At 45.2% G+C, this 25366-nt stretch overlaps 1 protein-coding gene across 2 annotated transcripts in view; it reads right to left on the bottom strand.

The window, feature by feature from the left end:
- Positions 1–451: 451 nt before the first annotated feature.
- saxo4 (stabilizer of axonemal microtubules 4) overlaps positions 452–25366 on the bottom strand; it is a 93763-nt gene continuing 68848 nt past the window's right edge. The window contains exons 9-12 of one of the 2 annotated variants that reach the window (XM_065022195.1): positions 7072–7143; positions 5367–5461; positions 3636–3737; positions 452–635 (exon numbers count right to left, since the gene is read on the bottom strand). In XM_065022195.1, coding sequence (XP_064878267.1) covers positions 617–635; positions 3636–3737; positions 5367–5461; positions 7072–7143 — 288 coding nt within the window. In that variant the 3' untranslated portion in view covers positions 452–616. The remainder of the gene's footprint in view (positions 636–3635; positions 3738–5366; positions 5462–7071; positions 7144–25366) is intronic. The other variant, XM_065022197.1, reaches the window with a different exon arrangement.

Consider the following 25366-nt stretch of genomic DNA (forward strand, 5'->3'; position numbering starts at 1 on the left):
CAGGCAGTTAACCCACTGTTCCCCTGAACAGGCAGTTAACCCAATGTTCCCCTGAACAGGCAGTTAACCCACTGTTCCCCTGAACAAGGCAGTTAACCCAATGTTCCCCTGAACAAGGCAGTTAACCCAATGTTCCCCTGAACAGGCAGTTAACCCAATGTTCCCCTGAACAAGGCAGTTAACCCACTGTTCCCCTGAACAGGCAGTTAACCCAATGTTCCCCTGAACAGGCAGTTAACCCAATGTTCCCCTGAACAGGCAGTTAACCCACTGTTCCCCTGAACAAGGCAGTTAACCCAATGTTCCCCTGAACAAGGCAGTTAACCCAATGTTCCTCGGCCGTCATTCTAAATAACAATTTGTTCCTAACCGACTTAGTTAAATAAAGGTCACATAGAGGTTAAATAACACAGATCCTGTGGGTTTACAACAGAGGCAACAGTTCTGTGTCTTCGAATCCAAAAGGATAAAAAATCAACCATTTTATTTGGATGGAAATAGCAGCACCCATGTCATTGTCATCTCTACAATGAATATGTTACACACCATCTCTGTTCGCCAGTTGAAATGATATTATGGGTATTTAATGGGCGAGCTGATGTCTGTACCTTGACCGTCAGTGTCGGAGGTTAAACCTGTGGAAGAGAGGAAGTTTAAAGGGAGGCATATGAGATACAACATTTCTGTCATAACAGCATTTAACCAGAATATATTGGTATAGTGTTAAACGCTCTACCTACCTGTCTGTGTCTCCCTGTCTGTGTATCCCTGTCTGTCTCTCCCTGTCTGTGTCTCCCTGTCTGTGTCTCTACCTACCTGTCTGTCTCTCCCTGTCTGTCTCTCCCTGTCTGTGCTCTATCTGTCTGTCTCTCTACCTACCTGTCTGTCTCTCCCTGTCTGTGTCTCTCCCTACCGGTCTGTCTCTCCCTGTCTGTGTCTACCTGTCTGTCTCTCCCTGTCTGTGTCTCTCCCTGTCTGTGTCTCTCCATGTCTGTCTCTCCCTGTCTGTGTCTACCTATCGGTCTCTCTCTCCCTGTCTGTCTCTCCCTGTCTGTGTCTCTCCCTGTCTGTGTCTCTCCCTGTCTGTCTCTCCCTGTCTGTGTCTCTCCCTGTCTGTGTCTACCTGTCTGTCTCTCCCTGTCTGTGTCTCTCCCTGTCTGTCTCTCCCTGTCTGTGTCTCTCCCTGTCTGTGTCTCTCCATGTCTGTCTCTCCCTGTCTGTGTCTACCTATCTGTCTCTCTCTCCCTGTCTGTCTCTCCCTGTCTGTGTCTCTCCCTGTCTGTGTCTCTCCCTGTCTGTCTCTCCCTGTCTGTGTCTCTCCCTGTCTGTGTCTACCTGTCTGTCTCTCCCTGTCTGTGTCTCTCCCTGTCTGTGTCTACCTGTCTGTCTCTCCCTGTCTCTGTCTCTCCCTGTCTGTGTCTACCTGTCTGTCTCTCCCTGTCTGTGTCTACCTGTCTGTCTCTCCCTGTCTGTGTCTCTCCCTGTCTGTGTCTCTACCTGTCTGTGTCTCTACCTACCGGTCTGTCTCTCCCTGTCTGTCTCTCCCTATCTGTGTCTACCTGTCTGTCTCTCCCTGTCTGTGTGTCTCTCCCTGTCTGTGTGTCTCTCCCTGTCTGTGTCTCTCCCTGTCTGTGTCTCTACCTACCGGTCTGTGTCTACCTGTCTGTGTCTCTACCTACCGGTCTGTCTCTCCCTGTCTGTCTCTTCCTGTCTGTGTCTACCTGTCTGTCTCTCCCTGTCTGTGTCTCTCCCTGTCTGTGTGTCTCTCCCTGTCTGTGTCTCTCCCTGTCTGTGTCTCTACCTACCGGTCTGTGTCTACCTGTCTGTGTCTCTACCTACCGGTCTGTCTCTCCCTGTCTGTCTCTTCCTGTCTGTGTCTACCTGTCTGTCTCTCCCTGTCTGTGTCTCTCCCTGTCTGTCTCTCCCTATCTGTGTGTCTCCCAGTCCGTCTCTACCTGTCTGTCTGTGTCTCTACCTGTCTGTGTCTCTACCTACCTGTCTGTCTCTCCCTGTCTGTGTCTCTCCCTGTCTGTGTCTCTACCTACCGGTCTGTCTCTACCTGTCTGTCTCTACCTGTCTGTGTGTCTCCCAGTCCGTCTCTACCTGTCTGTGTGTCTACCAGTCCGTCTCTACCTGTCTGTGTGTCTACATGTCTGTGTCTCTCCCTGTCTGTGTCTACCTGTCTGTCTCTCCCTGTCTGTGTCTCTCCCTGTCTGTCTCTCCCTATCTGTGTGTCTCCCAGTCCGTCTCTACCTGTCTGTCTGTGTCTCTACCTGTCTGTGTCTCTACCTACCTGTCTGTCTCTCCCTGTCTGTGTCTCTCCCTGTCTGTGTCTCTACCTACCGGTCTGTCTCTACCTGTCTGTCTCTACCTGTCTGTGTGTCTCCCAGTCCGTCTCTACCTGTCTGTGTGTCTACCAGTCCGTCTCTACCTGTCTGTGTGTCTACATGTCTGTGTCTCTCCCTGTCTGTGTCTACCTGTCTGTGTCTCTCCCTGTCTGTGTCTACCTGTCTGTGTCTACCTGTCTGTGTCTCTCCCTGTCTGTGTCTCTCCCTGTCTGTGTCTCCCTGTCTGTGTCTACCTGTCTGTGTCTACCTGTCTGTGTCTACCTGTCTGTGTCTCTACCTGTCTGTCTCTACCTGTCTGTGTGTCTACCAGTCCGTCTCTACCTGTCTGTGTGTCTACCAGTCCGTCTCTACCTGTCTGTGTGTCTACATGTCTGTGTCTCTCCCTGTCTGTGTCTCCCTGTCTGTGTCTCCCTGTCTGTGTCTCCCTGTCTGTGTCTACCTGTCTGTGTCTACCTGTCTGTGTCTCTCCCTGTCTGTGTCTACCTGTCTGTGTCTCTCCCTGTCTGTCTCTCCCTGTCTGTGTCTACCTGTCTGTGTCTCCCTGTCTGTGTCTCCCTGTCTGTCTCTACCTGTCTGTCTCTCCCTGTCTGTGTCTACCTGTCTGTGTCTCCCTGTCTGTGTCTACCTGTCTGTGTCTACCTGTCTGTGTCTACCTATCTGCGTCTACCTGTCTGTGTCTACCTGTATGTGTCTCCCTGTCTGTCTCTTCCTGTCTGTGTCTACCTGTCTGTGTCTACCTGTCTGTGTCTACCTGTTTGTGTCTCCCTGTCTGTGTCTACCTGTCTGTGTCTACCTGTCTGTGTCTACCTGTCTGTGTCTACCTATCTGTGTCTACCTGTCTGTGTCTACCTGTCTGTGTCTACCTGTCTGTGTCTACCTGTTTGTGTCTACCTGTCTGTGTCTCTACCTGTCTGTGTCTACCTGTCTGTGTCTACCTGTTTGTGTCTCCCTGTCTGTGTCTACCTGTCTGTGTCTACCTGTCTGTGTCTACCTGTCTGTGTCTACCTATCTGTGTCTACCTGTCTGTGTCTACCTGTCTGTGTCTACCTGTCTGTGTCTACCTGTTTGTGTCTACCTGTCTGTGTCTCTACCTGTCTGTGTCTACCTGTCTGTGTCTACCTGTCTGTGTCTACCTGTCTGTGTCTACCTATCTGTGTCTACCTGTCTGTGTCTACCTGTCTGTGTCTACCTGTATGTGTCTCCCTGTCTGTCTCTTCCTGTCTGTGTCTACCTGTCTGTGTCTACCTGTCTGTGTCTACCTGTCTGTCTCTACCTGTTTGTGTCTACCTGTCTGTGTCTCTACCAGTGTAACCATTGGTCCTGTGCTTGTGGATGCTTCCCCTTGTGCAGCCTTCTCTTAGCTTCTCCAGCGCTGGAACGTCACAGAACCTGGAAAATATTGTAGCGACCTCAGTACAACACCTAGGGGCGGTTTCCTGGACACAGAACCTGGAACATATTGTAGCGACCTCAGGACAACACCTAGGGGCAGTTTCCTGGACACAGAACCTGGAACATATTGTAGTCGACCTCAGTACAACACCTAGGGGCGGTTTCCTGGACACAGAACCTGGAACATATTGTAGTCGACCTCAGTACAACACCTAGGGGCGGTTTCCTGGACACAGAACCTGGAACATATTGTAGTCGACCTCAGTACAACAACTAGGGGCGGTTTCCTGGACACAGAACCTGGAACATATTGTAGTCGACCTCAGTACAACCCCTAGGGGCGGTTTCCTGGACAGAGAACCTGGAACATATTGTAGTCGACCTCAGTACAACACCTAGGGGCGGTTTCCTGGACACAGAACCTGGAACATATTGTAGCGACCTCAGTACAACACCTAGGGGCGGTTTCCTGGACACAGAACCTGGAACATATTGTAGTCGACCTCAGTACAACACCTAGGGGCGGTTTCCTGGACACAGAACCTGGAACATATTGTAGCGACCTCAGTACAACCCCTAGGGGCAGTTTCCTGGACACAGAACCTGGAAAAAACTGTAGCGACCTCAGTACAACACCTAGGGGCGGTTTCCTGGACACAGAACCTGGAACATATTGTAGTCGACCTCAGTACAACACCTAGGGGCGGTTTCCTGGACACAGAACCTGGAACATATTGTAGCGACCTCAGGACAACACCTAGGGGCGGTTTCCTGGACACAGAACCTGGAACATATTGTAGTCGACCTCAGTACAACACCTAGGGGCGGTTTCCTGGACACAGAACCTGTAACATATTGTAGCGACCTCAGGACAACACCTAGGGGCGGTTTCCTGGACACAGAACCTGGAACATATTGTAGCAACCTCAGTACCACACCTAGGGGCGGTTTCCTGGACACAGAACCTGGAACATATTGTAGCGATCTCAGTACAACACCTAGGGGCGGTTTCCTGGACACAGAACCTGGAACATATTGTAGTCGACCTCAGTACAACACCTAGGGGCGGTTTCCTGGACACAGAACCTGGAACATATTGTAGCGACCTCAGGACAACACCTAGGGGCGGTTTCCTGGACACAGAACCTGGAACATATTGTAGTCGACCTCAGGACAACACCTAGGGGCAGTTTCCTGGACACAGATTAGGCCTTTTCCTGGCTTTAAAGCTCAATGAAGAATCTCTATTGAAAATGCTTTTTGGTCCAGGATAAAGCTTATTCTGTATCCGGGAAACTAGCCCGTAAAGACCTTGTCAAGAGGTTTGGACCTCCTAGATGTAACAGTTAACTGACAGTCACAGTGACCAAGGTTCAAGTCCCGATGAGGACTACCCCCTGAATTCACCACAACTGACGTTCATCTCATTTTACATCTACATGTTTAGTCATTTAGCAGACACTCTTATCCAGAGAGACAGTTAGTGAGTGCAGACATTTTCAAACTTTCTTCATCTCAAATCCCTTATGTTTTTTATATATTCAGACCAAAACAATAATGACATTAATACACAATACAACATAAGACATTTGACAACATGATGTAAGTAAAAAGAGACGTACTTACTTGGACTGGTAGTGAGTGCGGACGCGTGACGGGTCAGATGGCGTGTGGGACAGGGTTTTCAGATTTGGTGAGTTGAGGATGAATCCTGAAAGCTCCTGGAAACCAAACTAACGTTAACACTTTACCCTGCCAGTAACTAATGGTAACACTTTACCCTGCCAGTAACTAATGGAAACACTTTACCCTGCCAGTAACTAATAGTAACACTTTACCCTGCCAGTAACTAATGGTAACACTTTACCCTGCCAGTAACTATTGGTAACACTTTACCCTGCCAGTAACTAATGGTAACACTTTACCCTGCCAGTAACTAATGGTAACACTTTACCCTGCCAGTAACTAATGGTAACACTTTACCCTGCCAGTAACTAATGGTAACACTTTACACTGCCAGTAACTAATGGTAACACTTTACCCTGCCAGTAACTAATGGCAACACTTTACCCTGCCGGTAACTATTGGTAACACTTTACCCTGCCGGTAACTAATGGTAACACTTTACCCTGCCAGTAACTAATGGCAACACTTTACCCTGCCGGTAACTAATGGTAACACTTTACCCTGCCGGTAACTAATGGTAACACTTTACCCTGCCAGTAACTAATGGTAACACTTTACACTGCCAGTAACTAATGGTAACACTTTACCCTGAAGGTAACTAATGGTAACACTTTACCCTGCCAGTAACTAATGGTAACACTTTACCCTGCCAGTAACTAATGGTAACACTTTACCCTGCAGGTAACTAACGGTAACACTTTACCCTGCCAGTAACTAATAGTAACACTTTACCCTGCCAGTAACTAATGGTAACACTTTACCCTGCCAGTAACTAACGGAAACACTTTACCCTGCCAGTAACTAATGGTAACACTTTACCCTGCCAGTAACTAATGGCAACACTTTACCCTGCCGGTAACTAATGGTAACACTTTACCCTGCCGGTAACTAATGGTAACACTTTACCCTGCCAGTAACTAATGGTAACACTTTACACTGCCAGTAACTAATGGTAACACTTTCCCTGAAGGTAACTAATGGTAACACTTTACCCTGCCAGTAACTAATGGTAACACTTTACCCTGCCAGTAACTAATGGTAACACTTTACCCTGCAGGTAACTAACGGTAACACTTTACCCTGCCAGTAACTAATGGTAACACTTTACCCTGCCAGTAACTAATGGTAACACTTTACCCTGCCAGTAACTAATGGTAACACTTTACCCTGCAGGTAACTAATGGCAACACTTTACCCTGCCAGTAACTAATGGTAACACTTTACCCTGCCAGTAACTAATGGTAACACTTTACCCTGCCAGTAACTAATGGTAACACTTTACCCTGCCGGTAACTAACGGTAACAATTTACCCTGCCGGTAACTAATGGCAACACTTTACCCTGCCGGTAACTAATGGTAACACTTTACCCTGCCGGTAACTAACGGTAACAATTTACCCTAACAGTATAATGCTTTAGAAAATGTTATAGGCATGTAAGTAATGTAATGTTATAGGCTCCATGTAAGAGTAAATGTAAATGTTATAGGCATGTAAGAGTAAATGTAAATGTTATAGGCATGTAAGTAATGTAATGTTATAGGCTCCATGTAAGAGTAAATGTAAATGTTATAGGCATGTAAGAGTAAATGTAATGTTATAGGCATGTAAGAGCTTTCAGATTGTCTTATTAAGGTGTGTATGACCTTCATCCCAATCAACTTCTGGTCAGCAGGTGAGCTGAACTTCTGAGTCCCAGAGCCAGGTAACACAGAGACCTAGAAGTAATACACAGGAAGTGACATCATACAGTATAACAGAGCAGCTTATGGGTAACACACAGGAAGTGAGTCGTTTTAGTATAGACATTGAGAACTTCCAACATTTAAAAGTAGTCAACTGGGTGGGGATTCCTATCTCACTAGGTCAGGATATTAAACCTCCATGTATATCTCACTAGGTCAGGATATTAAACTTCCTCCATGTATATCTCACTAGGTCAGGATATTAAACCTCCTCCATGTATATCTCACTAGGTCAGGATATTAAACCTCCATGTATATCTCACTAGGTCAGGATATTAAACCTCCATGTATATCTCACTAGGTCAGGGTATTAAACCTCCTCCATGTATATCTCACTAGGTCAGGATATTAAACCTCCATGTATATCTCACTAGGTCAGGATATTAAACCTCCTCCATGTATATCTCACTAGGTCAGGATATTAAACCTCCTCCATGTATATCTCACTAGGTCAGGGTATTAAACCTCCTCCATGTATATCTCACTAGGTCAGGGTATTAAACCTCCTCCATGTATATCTCACTAGGTCAGGATATTAAACCTCCATGTATATCTCACTAGGTCAGGATATTAAACTTCCTCCATGTATATCTCACTAGGTCAGGATATTAAACCTCCTCCATGTATATCTCACTAGGTCAGGATATTAAACCTCCATGTATATCTCACTAGGTCAGGGTATTAAACCTCCTCCATGTATATCTCACTAGGTCAGGGTATTAAACCTCCTCCATGTATATCTCACTAGGTCAGGATATTAAACCTCCATGTATATCTCACTAGGTCAGGATATTAAACCTCCATGTATATCTCACTAGGTCAGGGTATTAAACCTCCTCCATGTATATCTCACTAGGTCAGGATATTAAACCTCCATGTATATCTCACTAGGTCAGGATATTAAACCTCCTCCATGTATATTCCTCACTAGGTCAGGATATTAAACCTCCTCCATGTATATCTCACTAGGTCAGGATATTAAACCTCCTCCATGTATATCTCACTAGGTCAGGATATTAAACCTCCATGTATATCTCACTAGGTCAGGATATTAAACCTCCTCCATGTATATCTCACTAGGTCAGGGTATTAAACCTCCATGTATATCTCACTAGGTCAGGGTATTAAACCTCATCCATGTATATCTCACTAGGTCAGGGTATTAAACCTCCTCCATGTATATCTCACTAGGTCAGGGTATTAAACCTCCTCCATGTATATCTCACTAGGTCAGGGTATTAAACCTCCTCCATGTATATCTCACTAGGTCAGGATATTAAACCTCCTCCATGTATATCTCACTAGGTCAGGGTATTAAACCTCCTCCATGTATATCTCACTAGGTCAGGGTATTAAACCTCCTCCATGTATATCTCACTAGGTCAGGATATTAAACCTCCTCCATGTATATCTCACTAGGTCAGGGTATTAAACCTCCTCCATGTATATCTCACTAGGTCAGGGTATTAAACCTCCATGTATATCTCACTAGGTCAGGGTATTAAACCTCCTCCATGTATATCTCACTAGGACAGGATATTAAACCTCCTCCATGTATATCTCACTAGGTCAGGGTATTATAAACCTCCTCCATGTATATCTCACTAGGTCAGGATATTAAACCTCCTCCATGTATATCTCACTAGGTCAGGATATTAAACCTCCATGTATATCTCACTAGGTCAGGATATTAAACCTCCTCCATGTATATCTCACTAGGTCAGGATATTAAACCTCCATGTATATCTCACTAGGTCAGGGTATTAAACCTCCATGTATATCTCACTAGGTCAGGGTATTAAACCTCCTCCACTAGGTTAGGGTATTACACCTCCTCCACTAGGTCAGGGTATTAAACCTCCTCCACTAGGTCAGGATATTAAACCTCCTCCATGTATATCTCACTAGGTCAGGATATTAAACCTCCATGTATATCTCACTAGGTCAGGATATTAAACCTCCATGTATATCTCACTAGGTCAGGGTATTAAACCTCCATGTATATCTCACTAGGTCAGGATATTAAACCTCCTCCATGTATATCTCACTAGGTCAGGGTATTACACCTCCTCCACTAGGTCAGGGTATTAAACCTCCTCCATGTATATCTCACTAGGTCAGGGTATTACACCACCTCCATGTATATCTCACTAGGTCAGGGTATTACACCACCTCCACTAGGTCAGGGTATTACACCACCTCCATGTATATCTCACTAGGTCAGGGTATTACACCTCCTCCATGTATATCTCACTAGGTCAGGATATTACACCTCCTCCACTAGGTCAGGGTATTACACCTCCTCCACTAGGTCAGGATATTACACCTCCTCCACTAGGTCAGGATATTACACCTCCTCCACTAGGTCAGGATATTACACCACCTCCACTAGGTCAGGATATTACACCTCCTCCACTAGGTCAGGATATTACACCTCCTCCACTAGGTCAGGGTATTACACCTCCTCCACTAGGTCAGGATATTACACCACCTCCACTAGGTCAGGATATTACACCTCCTCCACTAGGTCAGGATATTAAACCTCCTCCACTAGGTCAGGATATTACACCTCCTCCACTAGGTCAGGATATTACACCTCCTCCACTAGGTCAGGATATTACACCTCCTCCATGTATATCTCACTAGGTCAGGATATTACACCTCCTCCATGTATATCTCACTAGGTCAGGATATTACACCTCCTCCACTAGGTCAGGGTATTACACCTCCTCCACTAGGTCAGGATATTACACCTCCTCCACTAGGTCAGGATATTACACCTCCTCCACTAGGTTAGGGTATTACACCTCCACTAGGTCAGGATATTACACCTCCACTAGGTCAGGGTATTACACCTCCTCCACTAGGTCAGGATATTACACCTCCTCCACTAGGTCAGGATATTACACCACCTCCACTAGGTCAGGATATTAAACCTCCTCCACTAGGTCAGGGTATTACACCTCCTCCACTAGGTCAGGGTATTACACCTCCTCCACTAGGTCAGGGTATTACACCTCCTCCACTAGGTTAGGGTATTACACCTCCTCCACTAGGTCAGGGTATTACACCTCCTCCACTAGGTCAGGATATTACACCTCCTCCACTAGGTCAGGATATTACACCTCCTCCACTAGGTCAGGATATTACACCTCCTCCACTAGGTCAGGATATAACACCTCCTCCACTAGGTCAGGATATTACACCTCCTCCACTAGGTCAGGATATTAACACCTCCTCCACTAGGTCAGGGTATTACACCTCCTCCACTAGGTCAGGATATTACACCTCCTCCACTAGGTCAGGATATTACACCTCCTCCACTAGGTCAGGATATTACACCTCCTCCACTAGGTCAGGGTATTAAACCTCCTCCACTAGGTTAGGGTATTACACCTCCACTAGGTCAGGGTATTACACCTCCTCCACTAGGTCAGGGTATTACACCACCTCCACTAGGTCAGGATATTACACCTCCTCCACTAGGTCAGGATATTACACCACCTCCACTAGGTCAGGATATTACACCTCCTCCACTAGGTCAGGATATTACACCTCCTCCACTAGGTCAGGATATTACACCTCCTCCACTAGGTCAGGATATTAAACCTCCTCCACTAGGTCAGGATATTACACCTCCTCCACTAGGTCAGGGTATTACACCTCCTCCACTAGGTCAGGGTATTACACCACCTCCATGTATATCTCACTAGGTCAGGGTATTACACCTCCTCCATGTATATCTCACTAGGTCAGGATATTACACCTCCTCCACTAGGTCAGGGTATTACACCTCCTCCACTAGGTCAGGATATTACACCTCCTCCACTAGGTCAGGATATTACACCTCCTCCACTAGGTTAGGGTATTACACCTCCACTAGGTCAGGATATTACACCTCCACTAGGTCAGGGTATTACACCTCCTCCACTAGGTCAGGATATTACACCTCCTCCACTAGGTCAGGATATTACACCACCTCCACTAGGTCAGGATATTAAACCTCCTCCACTAGGTCAGGGTATTACACCTCCTCCACTAGGTCAGGGTATTACACCTCCTCCACTAGGTCAGGGTATTACACCTCCTCCACTAGGTTAGGGTATTACACCTCCTCCACTAGGTCAGGGTATTACACCTCCTCCACTAGGTCAGGGTATTACACCTCCTCCACTAGGTCAGGGTATTACACCTCCTCCACTAGGTCAGGATATTACACCTCCTCCACTAGGTCAGGATATAACACCTCCTCCACTAGGTCAGGATATTACACCTCCTCCACTAGGTCAGGATATAACACCTCCTCCACTAGGTCAGGGTATTACACCTCCTCCACTAGGTCAGGATATTACACCTCCTCCACTAGGTCAGGATATTACACCTCCTCCACTAGGTCAGGATATTACACCTCCTCCACTAGGTCAGGGTATTAAACCTCCTCCACTAGGTTAGGGTATTACACCTCCACTAGGTCAGGGTATTACACCTCCTCCACTAGGTCAGGGTATTACACCACCTCCACTAGGTCAGGATATTACACCTCCTCCACTAGGTCAGGATATTACACCACCTCCACTAGGTCAGGATATTACACCTCCTCCACTAGGTCAGGATATTACACCTCCTCCACTAGGTCAGGATATTACACCTCCTCCACTAGGTCAGGGTATTACACCTCCTCCACTAGGTCAGGGTATTACACCTCCTCCACTAGGTTAGGGTATTACACCTCCTCCACTAGGTCAGGATATTACACCTCCTCCATGTATATCTCACTAGGTCAGGATATTACACCTCCTCCACTAGGTTAGGGTATTACACCTCCTCCACTAGGTCAGGGTATTACACCTCCTCCACTAGGTCAGGATATTACACCTCCTCCACTAGGTCAGGATATTACACCTCCTCCACTAGGTCAGGATATTAAACCTCCTCCATGTATATCTCACTAGGTCAGGATATTACACCTCCTCCACTAGGTCAGGATATTACACCTCCTCCATGTATATCTCACTAGGTCAGGATATTACACCACCTCCACTAGGTCAGGATATTACACCTCCACTAGGTCAGGATATTACACCACCTCCATGTATATCTCACTAGGTCAGGATATTACACCTCCTTCATGTATATCTCACTAGGTCAGGATATTACACCTCCACTAGGTCAGGATATTACACCACCTCCATGTATATCTCACTAGGTCAGGATATTACACCTCCTTCATGTATATCTCACTAGGTCAGGATATTACACCTCCACTAGGTCAGGATATTACACCTCCTCCACTAGGTCAGGATATTACACCTCCTCCACTAGGTCAGGATATTACACCTCCTCCACTAGGTCAGGATATTACACCTCCTCCACTAGGTCAGGATATTACACCTCCTCCACTAGGTCAGGATATTACACCTCCTCCACTAGGTCAGGATATTACACCTCCTCCACTCAGGATATTACACCTCCTCCACTAGGTCAGGATATTACACCTCCTCCACTAGGTCAGGATATTACACCTCCTCCACTAGGTCAGGATATTACACCTCCTCCACTAGGTCAGGGTATTACACCTCCTCCACTAGGTCAGGGTATTACACCTCCTCAATGTATATCTCACTAGGTCAGGGTATTACACCTCCACTAGGTCAGGATATTACACCTCCACTAGGTCAGGATATTACACCTCCTCCATGTATATCTCACTAGGTCAGGATATTACACCTCCTCCATGTATATCTCACTAGGTCAGGATATTACACCTCCTCCACTAGGTCAGGATATTACACCTCCTCCATGTATATCTCACTAGGTCAGGATATTACACCTCCTCCACTAGGTCAGGATATTACACCTCCTCCACTAGGTCAGGATATTACACCTCCTCCACTAGGTCAGGGTATTACACCTCCTCCACTAGGTCAGGGTATTACACCTCCTCCACTAGGTCAGGGTATTACACCTCCTCAATGTATATCTCACTAGGTCAGGGTATTACACCTCCACTAGGTCAGGATATTACACCTCCACTAGGTCAGGATATTACACCTCCTCCATGTATATCTCACTAGGTCAGGATATTACACCACCTCCATGTATATCTCACTAGGTCAGGATATTACACCTCCTCCACTAGGTCAGGGTATTACACCTCCTCCATGTATATCTCACTAGGTCAGGGTATTACACCTCCTCCACTAGGTCAGGATATTACACCTCCTCCACTAGGTCAGGATATTACACCTCCTCCACTAGGTCAGGATATTACACCACCTCCACTAGGTCAGGATATTACACCTCCTCCACTAGGTCAGGATATTACACCTCCTCCACTAGGTCAGGATATTACACCACCTCCACTAGGTCAGGATATTACACCTCCACTAGGTCAGGATATTACACCACCTCCATGTATATCTCACTAGGTCAGGATATTACACCTCCTTCATGTATATCTCACTAGGTCAGGATATTACACCTCCACTAGGTCAGGATATTACACCACCTCCATGTATATCTCACTAGGTCAGGATATTACACCTCCTTCATGTATATCTCACTAGGTCAGGATATTACACCTCCACTAGGTCAGGATATTACACCTCCTCCACTAGGTCAGGATATTACACCTCCTCCACTAGGTCAGGATATTACACCTCCTCCACTAGGTCAGGATATTACACCTCCTCCACTAGGTCAGGATATTACACCTCCTCCACTAGGTCAGGATATTACACCTCCTCCACTAGGTCAGGATATTACACCTCCTCCACTAGGTCAGGGTATTACACCTCCTCCACTAGGTCAGGGTATTACACCTCCTCCACTAGGTCAGGATATTACACCTCCTCCACTAGGTCAGGATATTACACCTCCTCCACTAGGTCAGGATATTACACCTCCTCCACTAGGTCAGGATATTACACCTCCTCCATGTATATCTCACTAGGTCAGGATATTACACCTCCACTAGGTCAGGATATTACACCTCCTCCACTAGGTCAGGATATTACACCTCCTCCATGTATATCTCACTAGGTCAGGATATTACACCACCTCCATGTATATCTCACTAGGTCAGGATATTACACCTCCTCCACTAGGTCAGGATATTACACCTCCTCCATGTATATCTCACTAGGTCAGGGTATTACACCTCCTCCACTAGGTCAGGATATTACACCTCCTCCACTAGGTCAGGATATTACACCTCCTCCACTAGGTCAGGATATTACACCACCTCCACTAGGTCAGGATATTACACCTCCTCCACTAGGTCAGGATATTACACCTCCTCCACTAGGTCAGGATATTACACCACCTCCACTAGGTCAGGATATTACACCTCCTCCACTAGGTCAGGATATTACACCTCCTCCACTAGGTCAGGATATTACACCCTCCCACTAGGTCAGGATATTACACCTCCTCCACTAGGTCAGGATATTACACCTCCTCCACTAGGTCAGGATATTACACCTCCTCCACTAGGTCAGGATATTACACCACCTCCACTAGGTCAGGATATTACACCTCCTCCACTAGGTCAGGATATTACACCTCCTCCACTAGGTCAGGATATTACACCTCCTCCATGTATATCTCACTAGGTCAGGATATTACACCACCTCCATGTATATCTCACTAGGTCAGGATATTACACCTCCTCCACTAGGTCAGGATATTACACCTCCTCCATGTATATCTCACTAGGTCAGGATATTACACCTCCTCCATGTATATCTCACTAGGTCAGGATATTACACCTCCTCCACTAGGTCAGGATATTACACCTCCTCCATGTATATCTCACTAGGTGAGGATATTACACCTCCTCCACTAGGTCAGGATATTAAACCTCCTCCACTAGGTAAGGATATTACACCTCCTCCATGTATATCTCACTAGGTCAGGATATTACACCTCCTCCACTAGGTCAGGGTATTACACCTCCTCCACTAGGTCAGGATATTACACCTCCTCCATGTATATCTCACTAGGTCAGGGTACTACACCTCCTCCACTAGGTCAGGATATTACACCTCCACTAGGTCAGGATATTACACCTCCTCCACTAGGTCAGGATATTACACCTCCTCCACTAGGTCAGGGTATTACACCTCCTCAATGTATATCTCACTAGGTCAGGGTATTACACCTCCACTAGGTCAGGATATTACACCTCCACTAGGTCAGGATATTACACCTCCTCCATGTATATCTCACTAGGTCAGGATATTACACCACCTCCATGTATATCTCACTAGGTCAGGATATTACACCTCCTCCACTAGGTCAGGATATTACACCTCCTCCATGTATATCTCACTAGGTCAGGATATTACACCTCCTCCACTAGGTCAGGATATTACACCTCCTCCACTAGGTCAGGATATTACACCTCCTCCACTAGGTCAGGATATTACACCTCCTCCACTAGGTCAGGATATTACACCTCCTCCACTAGGTCAGGATATTACACCTCCTCAATGTATATCTCACTAGGTCAGGATATTACACCTCCACTAGGTCAGGATATTACACCTCCACTAGGTCAGGATATTACACCTCCTCCATGTATATCTCACTAGGTCAGGATATTACACCTCCTGTATATCTCACTAGGTCAGGATATTACACCTCCTCCACTAGGTCAGGATATTACACCTCCTCCATGTATATCTCACTAGGTCAGGATATTACACCTCCTCCACTAGGTCAGGATATTACACCTCCTCCACTAGGTCAGGATATTACACCTCCTCCACTAGGTCAGGATATTACACCACCTCCACTAGGTCAGGATATTACACCTCCTCCACTAGGTCAGGATATTACACCTCCTCCACTAGGTCAGGATATTACACCTCCTCCACTAGGTCAGGATATTATCTCCACTAGGTCAGGATATTACACCTCCTCCATGTATATCTCACTAGGTCAGGATATTACACCTCCTCCATGTATATCTCACTAGGTCAGGATATTAAACACCTCCACTAGGTCAGGATATTACACCTCCTCCATGTATATCTCACTAGGTCAGGATATTACACCTCCTCCATGTATATCTCACTAGGTCAGGATATTACAGGTCAGGATATTACACCTCCTCCACTAGGTCAGGATATTACACCTCCTCCACTAGGTCAGGATATTAAACCTCCTCCACTAGGTCATATTACTCCTCCACTAGGTCAGGATATTACACCTCCTCCACTAGGTCAGGATATTACACCTCCTCCACTAGGTCAGGATATTACACCTCCTCCACTAGGTCAGGATATTACACCTCCTCCACTAGGTCAGGATATTACACCTCCTCCACTAGGTCAGGATATTACACCTCCTCCACTAGGTCAGGATATTACACCTCCCACTAGGTCAGGATATTACACCTCCTCTAGGTCAGGGTATTAAACCTCCTCCATGTATATCTCACTAGGTCAGGGTATTAAACCTCCACTAGGTCAGGATATTACACCTCCACTAGGTCAGGATATTAAACCTCCTCCATGTATATCTCACTAGGTCAGGATATTAAACCACCTCCATGTATATCTCACTAGGTCAGGATATTACACCTCCTCCACTAGGTCAGGATATTACACCTCCTCCATGTATATCTCACTAGGTCAGGATATTACACCTCCTCCACTAGGTCAGGATATTACACCTCCTCCACTAGGTCAGGATATTACACCTCCTCCACTAGGTCAGGATATTACACCACCTCCACTAGGTCAGGATATTACACCTCCTCCACTAGGTCAGGATATTACACCTCACTAGGTCAGGATATTACACCACCTCCACTAGGTCAGGGTATTACACCTCCTCCACTAGGTCAGGATATTACACCTCCTCCACTAGGTCAGGATATTACACCACCTCCACTAGGTCAGGATATTACACCTCCTCCACTAGGTCAGGATATTACACCTCCTCCACTAGGTCAGGATATTACACCTCCTCCACTAGGTCAGGATATTACACCTCCTCCACTAGGTCAGGATATTACACCTCCTCCACTAGGTCAGGATATTACACCTCCTCCACTAGGTCAGGATATTACACCTCCTCCATGTATATCTCACTAGATCAGGATATTACACCACCTCCATGTATATCTCACTAGGTCAGGATATTACACATCCTCCACTAAGTCAGGATATTACACCTCCTCCATGTATATCTCACTAGGTCAGGATATTACACCACCTCCATGTATATCTCACTAGGTCAGGATATTACACCTCCTCCACAAGGTCAGGATATTACACCTCCTCCATGTATATCTCACTAGGTGAGGATATTACACCTCCTCCACTAGGTCAGGATATTAAACCTCCTCCACTAGGTAAGGATATTACACCTCCTCCATGTATATCTCACTAGGTCAGGATATTACACCTCCTCCACTAGGTCAGGGTATTACACCTCCTCCACTAGGTCAGGATATTACACCTCCTCCATGTATATCTCACTAGGTCAGGGTACTACACCTCCTCCACTAGGTCAGGATATTACACCTCCACTAGGTCAGGATATTACACCTCCTCCACTAGGTCAGGATATTACACCTCCTCCACTAGGTCAGGATATTACACCTCCACTAGGTCAGGATATTACACCTCCTCCACTAGGTCAGGATATTACACCTCCACTAGGTCAGGATATTACACCTCCTCCACTAGGTCAGGATATTACACCTCCTCCACTAGGTCAGGGTATTACACCTCCTCCACTAGGTCAGGATATTACACCACCTCCACTAGGTCAGGATATTACACCTCCTCCACTAGGTCAGGATATTACACCTCCTCCATGTATATCTCACTAGGTCAGGATATTACACCTCCTCCACTAGGTCAGGATATTACACCTCCTCCATGTATATCTCACTAGGTCAGGATATTACACCTCCTCCACTAGGTCAGGATATTACACCTCCTCCATGTATATCTCACTAGGTCAGGATATTACACCTCCTCCACTAGGTCAGGATATTACACCTCCTCCACTAGGTCAGGATATTACACCTCCTCCACTAGGTCAGGATATTACACCTCCACTAGGTCAGGATATTACACCTCCTCCACTAGGTCAGGATATTACACCTCCTCCACTAGGTCAGGGTATTACACCTCCTCCACTAGGTCAGGATATTACACCACCTCCACTAGGTCAGGATATTACACCTCCTCCACTAGGTCAGGATATTACACCTCCTCCATGTATATCTCACTAGGTCAGGATATTACACCTCCTCCACTAGGTCAGGATATTACACCTCCTCCATGTATATCTCACTAGGTCAGGATATTACACCTCCTCCACTAGGTCAGGATATTACACCTCCTCCACTAGGTCAGGATATTACACCTCCTCCATGTATATCTCACTAGGTCAGGATATTACACCTCCTCCACTAGGTCAGGATATTACACCTCCTCCACTAGGTCAGGATATTACACCTCCACTAGGTCAGGGTATTACACCTCCACTAGGTCAGGATATTACACCTCCTCCATGTATATCTCACTAGGTCAGGATATTACACCTCCTCCACTAGGTCAGGATATTACACCTCCTCCACTAGGTCAGGATATTACACCTCCTCCATGTATATCTCACTAGGTGAGGATATTACACCTCCTCCACTAGGTCAGGATATTAAACCTCCTCCACTAGGTCAGGATATTTAACCTCCTCCATGTATATCTCACTAGGTCAGGATATTAAACCTCCTCCATGTATATCTCACTAGGTCAGGATATTAAACCTCCTCCATGTATATCTCACTAGGTCAGGATATTACACCTCCTCCACTAGGTTAGGGTATTAAACCTCCTCCACTAGGTCAGGATATTACACCTCCACTAGGTTAGGGTATTACACCTCCACTAGGTCAGGGTATTACACCTCCTCCACTAGGTCAGGATATTACACCTCCTCCACTAGGTCAGGATATTACACCACCTCCACTAGGTCAGGATATTACACCTCCTCCACTAGGTCAGGATATTACACCTCCTCCACTAGGTCAGGATATTACACCTCCTCCACTAGGTCAGGGTATTACACCTCCTCCACTAGGTCAGGGTATTACACCTCCTCCACTAGGTTAGGGTATTACACCTCCTCCACTAGGTCAGGATATTACACCTCCTCCACTAGGTCAGGATATTACACCTCCTCCACTAGGTCAGGATATTAAACCTCCTCCATGTATATCTCACTAGGTCAGGATATTACACCTCCTCCACTAGGTCAGGATATTACACCTCCTCCACTAGGTCAGGATATTACACCACCTCCACTAGGTCAGGATATTACACCTCCACTAGGTCAGGATATTACACCACCTCCATGTATATCTCACTAGGTCAGGATATTACACCTCCTTCATGTATATCTCACTAGGTCAGGATATTACACCTCCACTAGGTCAGGATATTACACCACCTCCATGTATATCTCACTAGGTCAGGATATTACACCTCCTTCATGTATATCTCACTAGGTCAGGATATTACACCTCCACTAGGTCAGGATATTACACCTCCTCCACTAGGTCAGGATATTACACCTCCTCCACTAGGTCAGGATATTACACCTCCTCCACTAGGTCAGGATATTACACCTCCTCCACTAGGTCAGGATATTACACCTCCTCCATGTATATCTCACTAGGTCAGGATATTACACCTCCACTAGGTCAGGATATTACACCTCCTCCACTAGGTCAGGGTATTACACCTCCTCCACTAGGTCAGGGTATTACACCTCCTCCACTAGGTCAGGGTATTACACCTCCTCCACTAGGTCAGGGTATTACACCTCCTCCACTAGGTCAGGGTATTACACCTCCTCCACTAGGTCAGGATATTACACCTCCTCCACTAGGTCAGGATATTACACCTCCTCCACTAGGTCAGGATATTACACCTCCTCCACTAGGTCAGGATATTACACCACCTCCACTAGGTCAGGATATTACACCTCCTCCACTAGGTCAGGATATTACACCTCCTCCATGTATATCTCACTAGGTCAGGATATTACACCTCCTCCACTAGGTCAGGGTATTACACCTCCTCCACTAGGTCAGGATATTAAACCTCCTCCATGTATATCTCACTAGGTCAGGATATTACACCTCCTCCACTAGGTCAGGATATTACACCTCCTCCATGTATATCTCACTAGGTGAGGATATTACACCACCTCCACTAGGTCAGGATATTACACCTCCTCCACTAGGTCAGGATATTAAACCTCCTCCATGTATATCTCACTAGGTCAGGATATTACACCACCTCCAATAGGTCAGGATATTACACCTCCTCCACTAGGTCAGGATATTACACCTCCTCCACTAGGTCAGGATATTAAACCTCCTCCACTAGGTCAGGGTTTTAAACCTCCTCCATGTATATCTCACTAGGTCAGGATATTAAACCTCCATGTATATCTCACTAGGTCAGGGTATTAAACCTCCTCCATGTATATCTCACTAGGTCAGGATATTAAACCTCCTCCATGTATATCTCACTAGGTCAGGATATTAAACCTCCATGTATATCTCACTAGGTCAGGATATTAAACCTCCATGTATATCTCACTAGGTCAGGGTATTAAACCTCCTCCATGTATATCTCACTAGGTCAGGATATTAAACCTCCATGTATATCTCACTAGGTCAGGGTATTAAACCTCCTCCATGTATATCTCACTAGGTCAGGATATTAAACCTCCATGTATATCTCACTAGGTCAGGATATTAAACCTCCATGTATATCTCACTAGGTCAGGATATTAAACCTCCTCCATGTATATCTCACTAGGTCAGGATATTAAACCTCCTCCATGTATATCTCACTAGGTCAGGATATTAAACCTCCTCCATGTATATCTCACTAGGTCAGGATATTAAACCTCCTCCATGTATATCTCACTAGGTCAGGATATTAAACCTCCTCCATGTATATCTCACTAGGTCAGGATATTAAACCTCCATGTATATCTCACTAGGTCAGGATATTAAACCTCCTCCATGTATATCTCACTAGGTCAGGATATTAAACCTCCTCCATGTATATCTCACTAGGTCAGGATATTAAACCTCCTCCATGTATATCTCACTAGGTCAGGATATTAAACCTCCTCCATGTATATCTCACTAGGTCAGGATATTAAACCTCCTCCATGTATATCTCACTAGGTCAGGATATTAAACCTCCTCCACTAGGTCAGGATATTACACCTCCTCCACTAGGTCAGGATATTACACCTCCTCCACTAGGTCAGGATATTACACCACCTCCACTAGGTCAGGATATTACACCTCCTCCACTAGGTCAGGATATTACACCTCCTCCATGTATATCTCACTAGGTCAGGATATTACACCTCCTCCACTAGGTCAGGGTATTACACCTCCTCCACTAGGTCAGGATATTAAACCTCCTCCATGTATATCTCACTAGGTCAGGATATTACACCTCCTCCACTAGGTCAGGATATTACACCTCCACTAGGTCAGGATATTACACCTCCTCCACTAGGTCAGGGTATTACACCTCCTCCACTAGGTCAGGATATTAAACCTCCTCCATGTATATCTCACTAGGTCAGGATATTAAACCTCCTCCATGTATATCTCACTAGGTCAGGATATTAAACCTCCATGTATATCTCACTAGGTCAGGATATTAAACCTCCTCCATGTATATCTCACTAGGTCAGGATATTAAACCTCCTCCATGTATATCTCACTAGGTCAGGATATTAAACCTCCTCCATGTATATCTCACTAGGTCAGGATATTAAACCTCCATGTATATCTCACTAGGTCAGGGTATTAAACCTCCTCCATGTATATCTCACTAGGTCAGGATATTAAACCTCCTCCATGTATATCTCACTAGGTCAGGATATTAAACCTCCATGTATATCTCACTAGGTCAGGATATTAAACCTCCTCCATGTATATCTCACTAGGTCAGGATATTAAACCTCCTCCATGTATATCTCACTAGGTCAGGATATTAAACCTCCCATGTATATCTCACTAGGTCAGGATATTAAACCTCCTCCATGTATATCTCACTAGGTCAGGATATTAAACCTCCTCCATGTATATCTCACTAGGTCAGGATATTAAACCTCCTCCATGTATATCTCACTAGGTCAGGATATTAAACCTCCTCCATGTATATCTCACTAGGTCAGGATATTAAACCTCCTCCATGTATATCTCACTAGGTCAGGATATTAAACCTCCTCCATGTATATCTCACTAGGTCAGGATATTAAACCTCCTCCATGTATATCTCACTAGGTCAGGATATTAAACCTCCTCCATGTATATCTCACTAGGTCAGGATATTAAACCTCCTCCATGTATATCTCACTAGGTCAGGATATTAAACCTCCTCCATGTATATCTCACTAGGTCAGGATATTAAACCTCCTCCATGTATATCTCACTAGGTCAGGATATTAAACCTCCTCCATGTATATCTCACTAGGTCAGGATATTAAACCTCCTCCATGTATATCTCACTAGGTCAGGATATTAAACCTCCTCCATGTATATCTCACTAGGTCAGGATATTAAACCTCCTCCATGTATATCTCACTAGGTCAGGATATTAAACCTCCTCCATGTATATCTCACTAGGTCAGGATATTAAACCTCCATGTATATCTCACTAGGTCAGGATATTAAACCTCCTCCATGTATATCTCACTAGGTCAGGATATTAAACCTCCTCCATGTATATCTCACTAGGTCAGGATATTAAACCTCCTCCATGTATATCTCACTAGGTCAGGATATTAAACCTCCATGTATATCTCACTAGGTCAGGATATTAAACCTCCATGTATATCTCACTAGGTCAGGATATTAAACCTCCTCCATGTATATCTCACTAGGTCAGGATATTAAACCTCCTCCATGTATATCTCACTAGGTCAGGATATTAAACCTCCTCCATGTATATCTCACTAGGTCAGGATATTAAACCTCCATGTATATCTCACTAGGTCAGGATATTAAACCTCCTCCATGTATATCTCACTAGGTCAGGATATTAAACCTCCTCCATGTATATCTCACTAGGTCAGGATATTAAACCTCCATGTATATCTCACTAGGTCAGGATATTAAACCTCCTCCATGTATATCTCACTAGGTCAGGATATTAAACCTCCTCCATGTATATCTCACTAGGTCAGGATATTAAACCTCCTCCATGTATATCTCACTAGGTCAGGATATTAAACCTCCTCCATGTATATCTCACTAGGTCAGGATATTAAACCTCCTCCATGTATATCTCACTAGGTCAGGATATTAAACCTCCTCCATGTATATCTCACTAGGTCAGGATATTAAACCTCCTCCATGTATATCTCACTAGGTCAGGATATTAAACCTCCATGTATATCTCACTAGGTCAGGATATTAAACCTCCACTCCATGTATATCTCACTAGGTCAGGATATTAAACCTCCTCCATGTATATCTCACTAGGTCAGGATATTAAACCTCCTCCATGTATATCTCACTAGGTCAGGATATTAAACCTCCTCCATGTATATCTCACTAGGTCAGGATATTAAACCTCCTCCATGTATATCTCACTAGGTCAGGATATTAAACCTCCTCCACTAGGTCAGGGATATTATCCTCCACTAGGTCAGGATATTAAACCTCCTCCACTAGGTCAGGATATTACACCACCTCCACTAGGTCAGGATAAACACCTCCTCCACTAGGTCAGGATATTACACCTCCTCCATGTATATCTCACTAGGTCAGGATATTAAACCTCCTCCACTAGGTCAGGGTATTATCCTCCTCCACTAGGTCAGGATATTAAACCTCCTCCATGTATATCTCACTAGGTCAGGATATTAAACCTCCTCCACTAGGTCAGGATATTACACCACCTCCACTAGGTCAGGATATTAAACCTCTTCCACTAGGTCAGGATATTAACCTCCTCCACTAGGTCAGGATATTAAACCTCCTCCACTCACTAGGTCAGGATATTAAACCTCCTCCATGTATATCTCACTAGGTCAGGATATTAAACCTCCTCCATGTATATCTCACTAGGTCAGGATATTAAACCTCCTCCATGTATATCTCACTAGGTCAGGATATTAAACCTCCATGTATATCTCACTAGGTCAGGGTATTAAACCTCCTCCATGTATATCTCACTAGGTCAGGATATTAAACCTCCTCCATGTATATCTCACTAGGTCAGGATATTAAACCTCCTCCATGTATATCTCACTAGGTCAGGATATTAAACCTCCTCCATGTATATCTCACTAGGTCAGGATATTAAACCTCCTCCATGTATATCTCACTAGGTCAGGATATTAAACCTCCATGTATATCTCACTAGGTCAGGATATTAAACCTCCTCCATGTATATCTCACTAGGTCAGGATATTAAACCTCCTCCATGTATATCTCACTAGGTCAGGATATTAAACCTCCTCCATGTATATCTCACTAGGTCAGGATATTAAACCTCCTCCATGTATATCTCACTAGGTCAGGATATTAAACCTCCATGTATATCTCACTAGGTCAGGATATTAAACCTCCTCCATGTATATCTCACTAGGTCAGGATATTAAACCTCCTCCATGTATATCTCACTAGGTCAGGATATTAAACCTCCTCCATGTATATCTCACTAGGTCAGGATATTAAACCTCCTCCATGTATATCTCACTAGGTCAGGATATTAAACCTCCTCCATGTATATCTCACTAGGTCAGGATATTAAACCTCCTCCATGTATATCTCACTAGGTCAGGATATTAAACCTCCTCCATGTATATCTCACTAGGTCAGGATATTAAACCTCCATGTATATCTCACTAGGTCAGGATATTAAACCTCCTCCATGTATATCTCACTAGGTCAGGATATTAAACCTCCTCCATGTATATCTCACTAGGTCAGGATATTAAACCTCCTCCATGTATATCTCACTAGGTCAGGATATTAAACCTCCTCCATGTATATCTCACTAGGTCAGGATATTAAACCTCCTCCATGTATATCTCACTAGGTCAGGATATTACACCACCTCCACTAGGTCAGGATATTACACCTCCTCCACTAGGTCAGGATATTACACCTCCTCCACTAGGT

This window comes from Oncorhynchus nerka, linkage group LG9a, assembly GCF_034236695.1.
Source record: "Oncorhynchus nerka isolate Pitt River linkage group LG9a, Oner_Uvic_2.0, whole genome shotgun sequence".
NCBI classification, from domain to species: Eukaryota; Metazoa; Chordata; class Actinopteri; order Salmoniformes; family Salmonidae; genus Oncorhynchus; species Oncorhynchus nerka.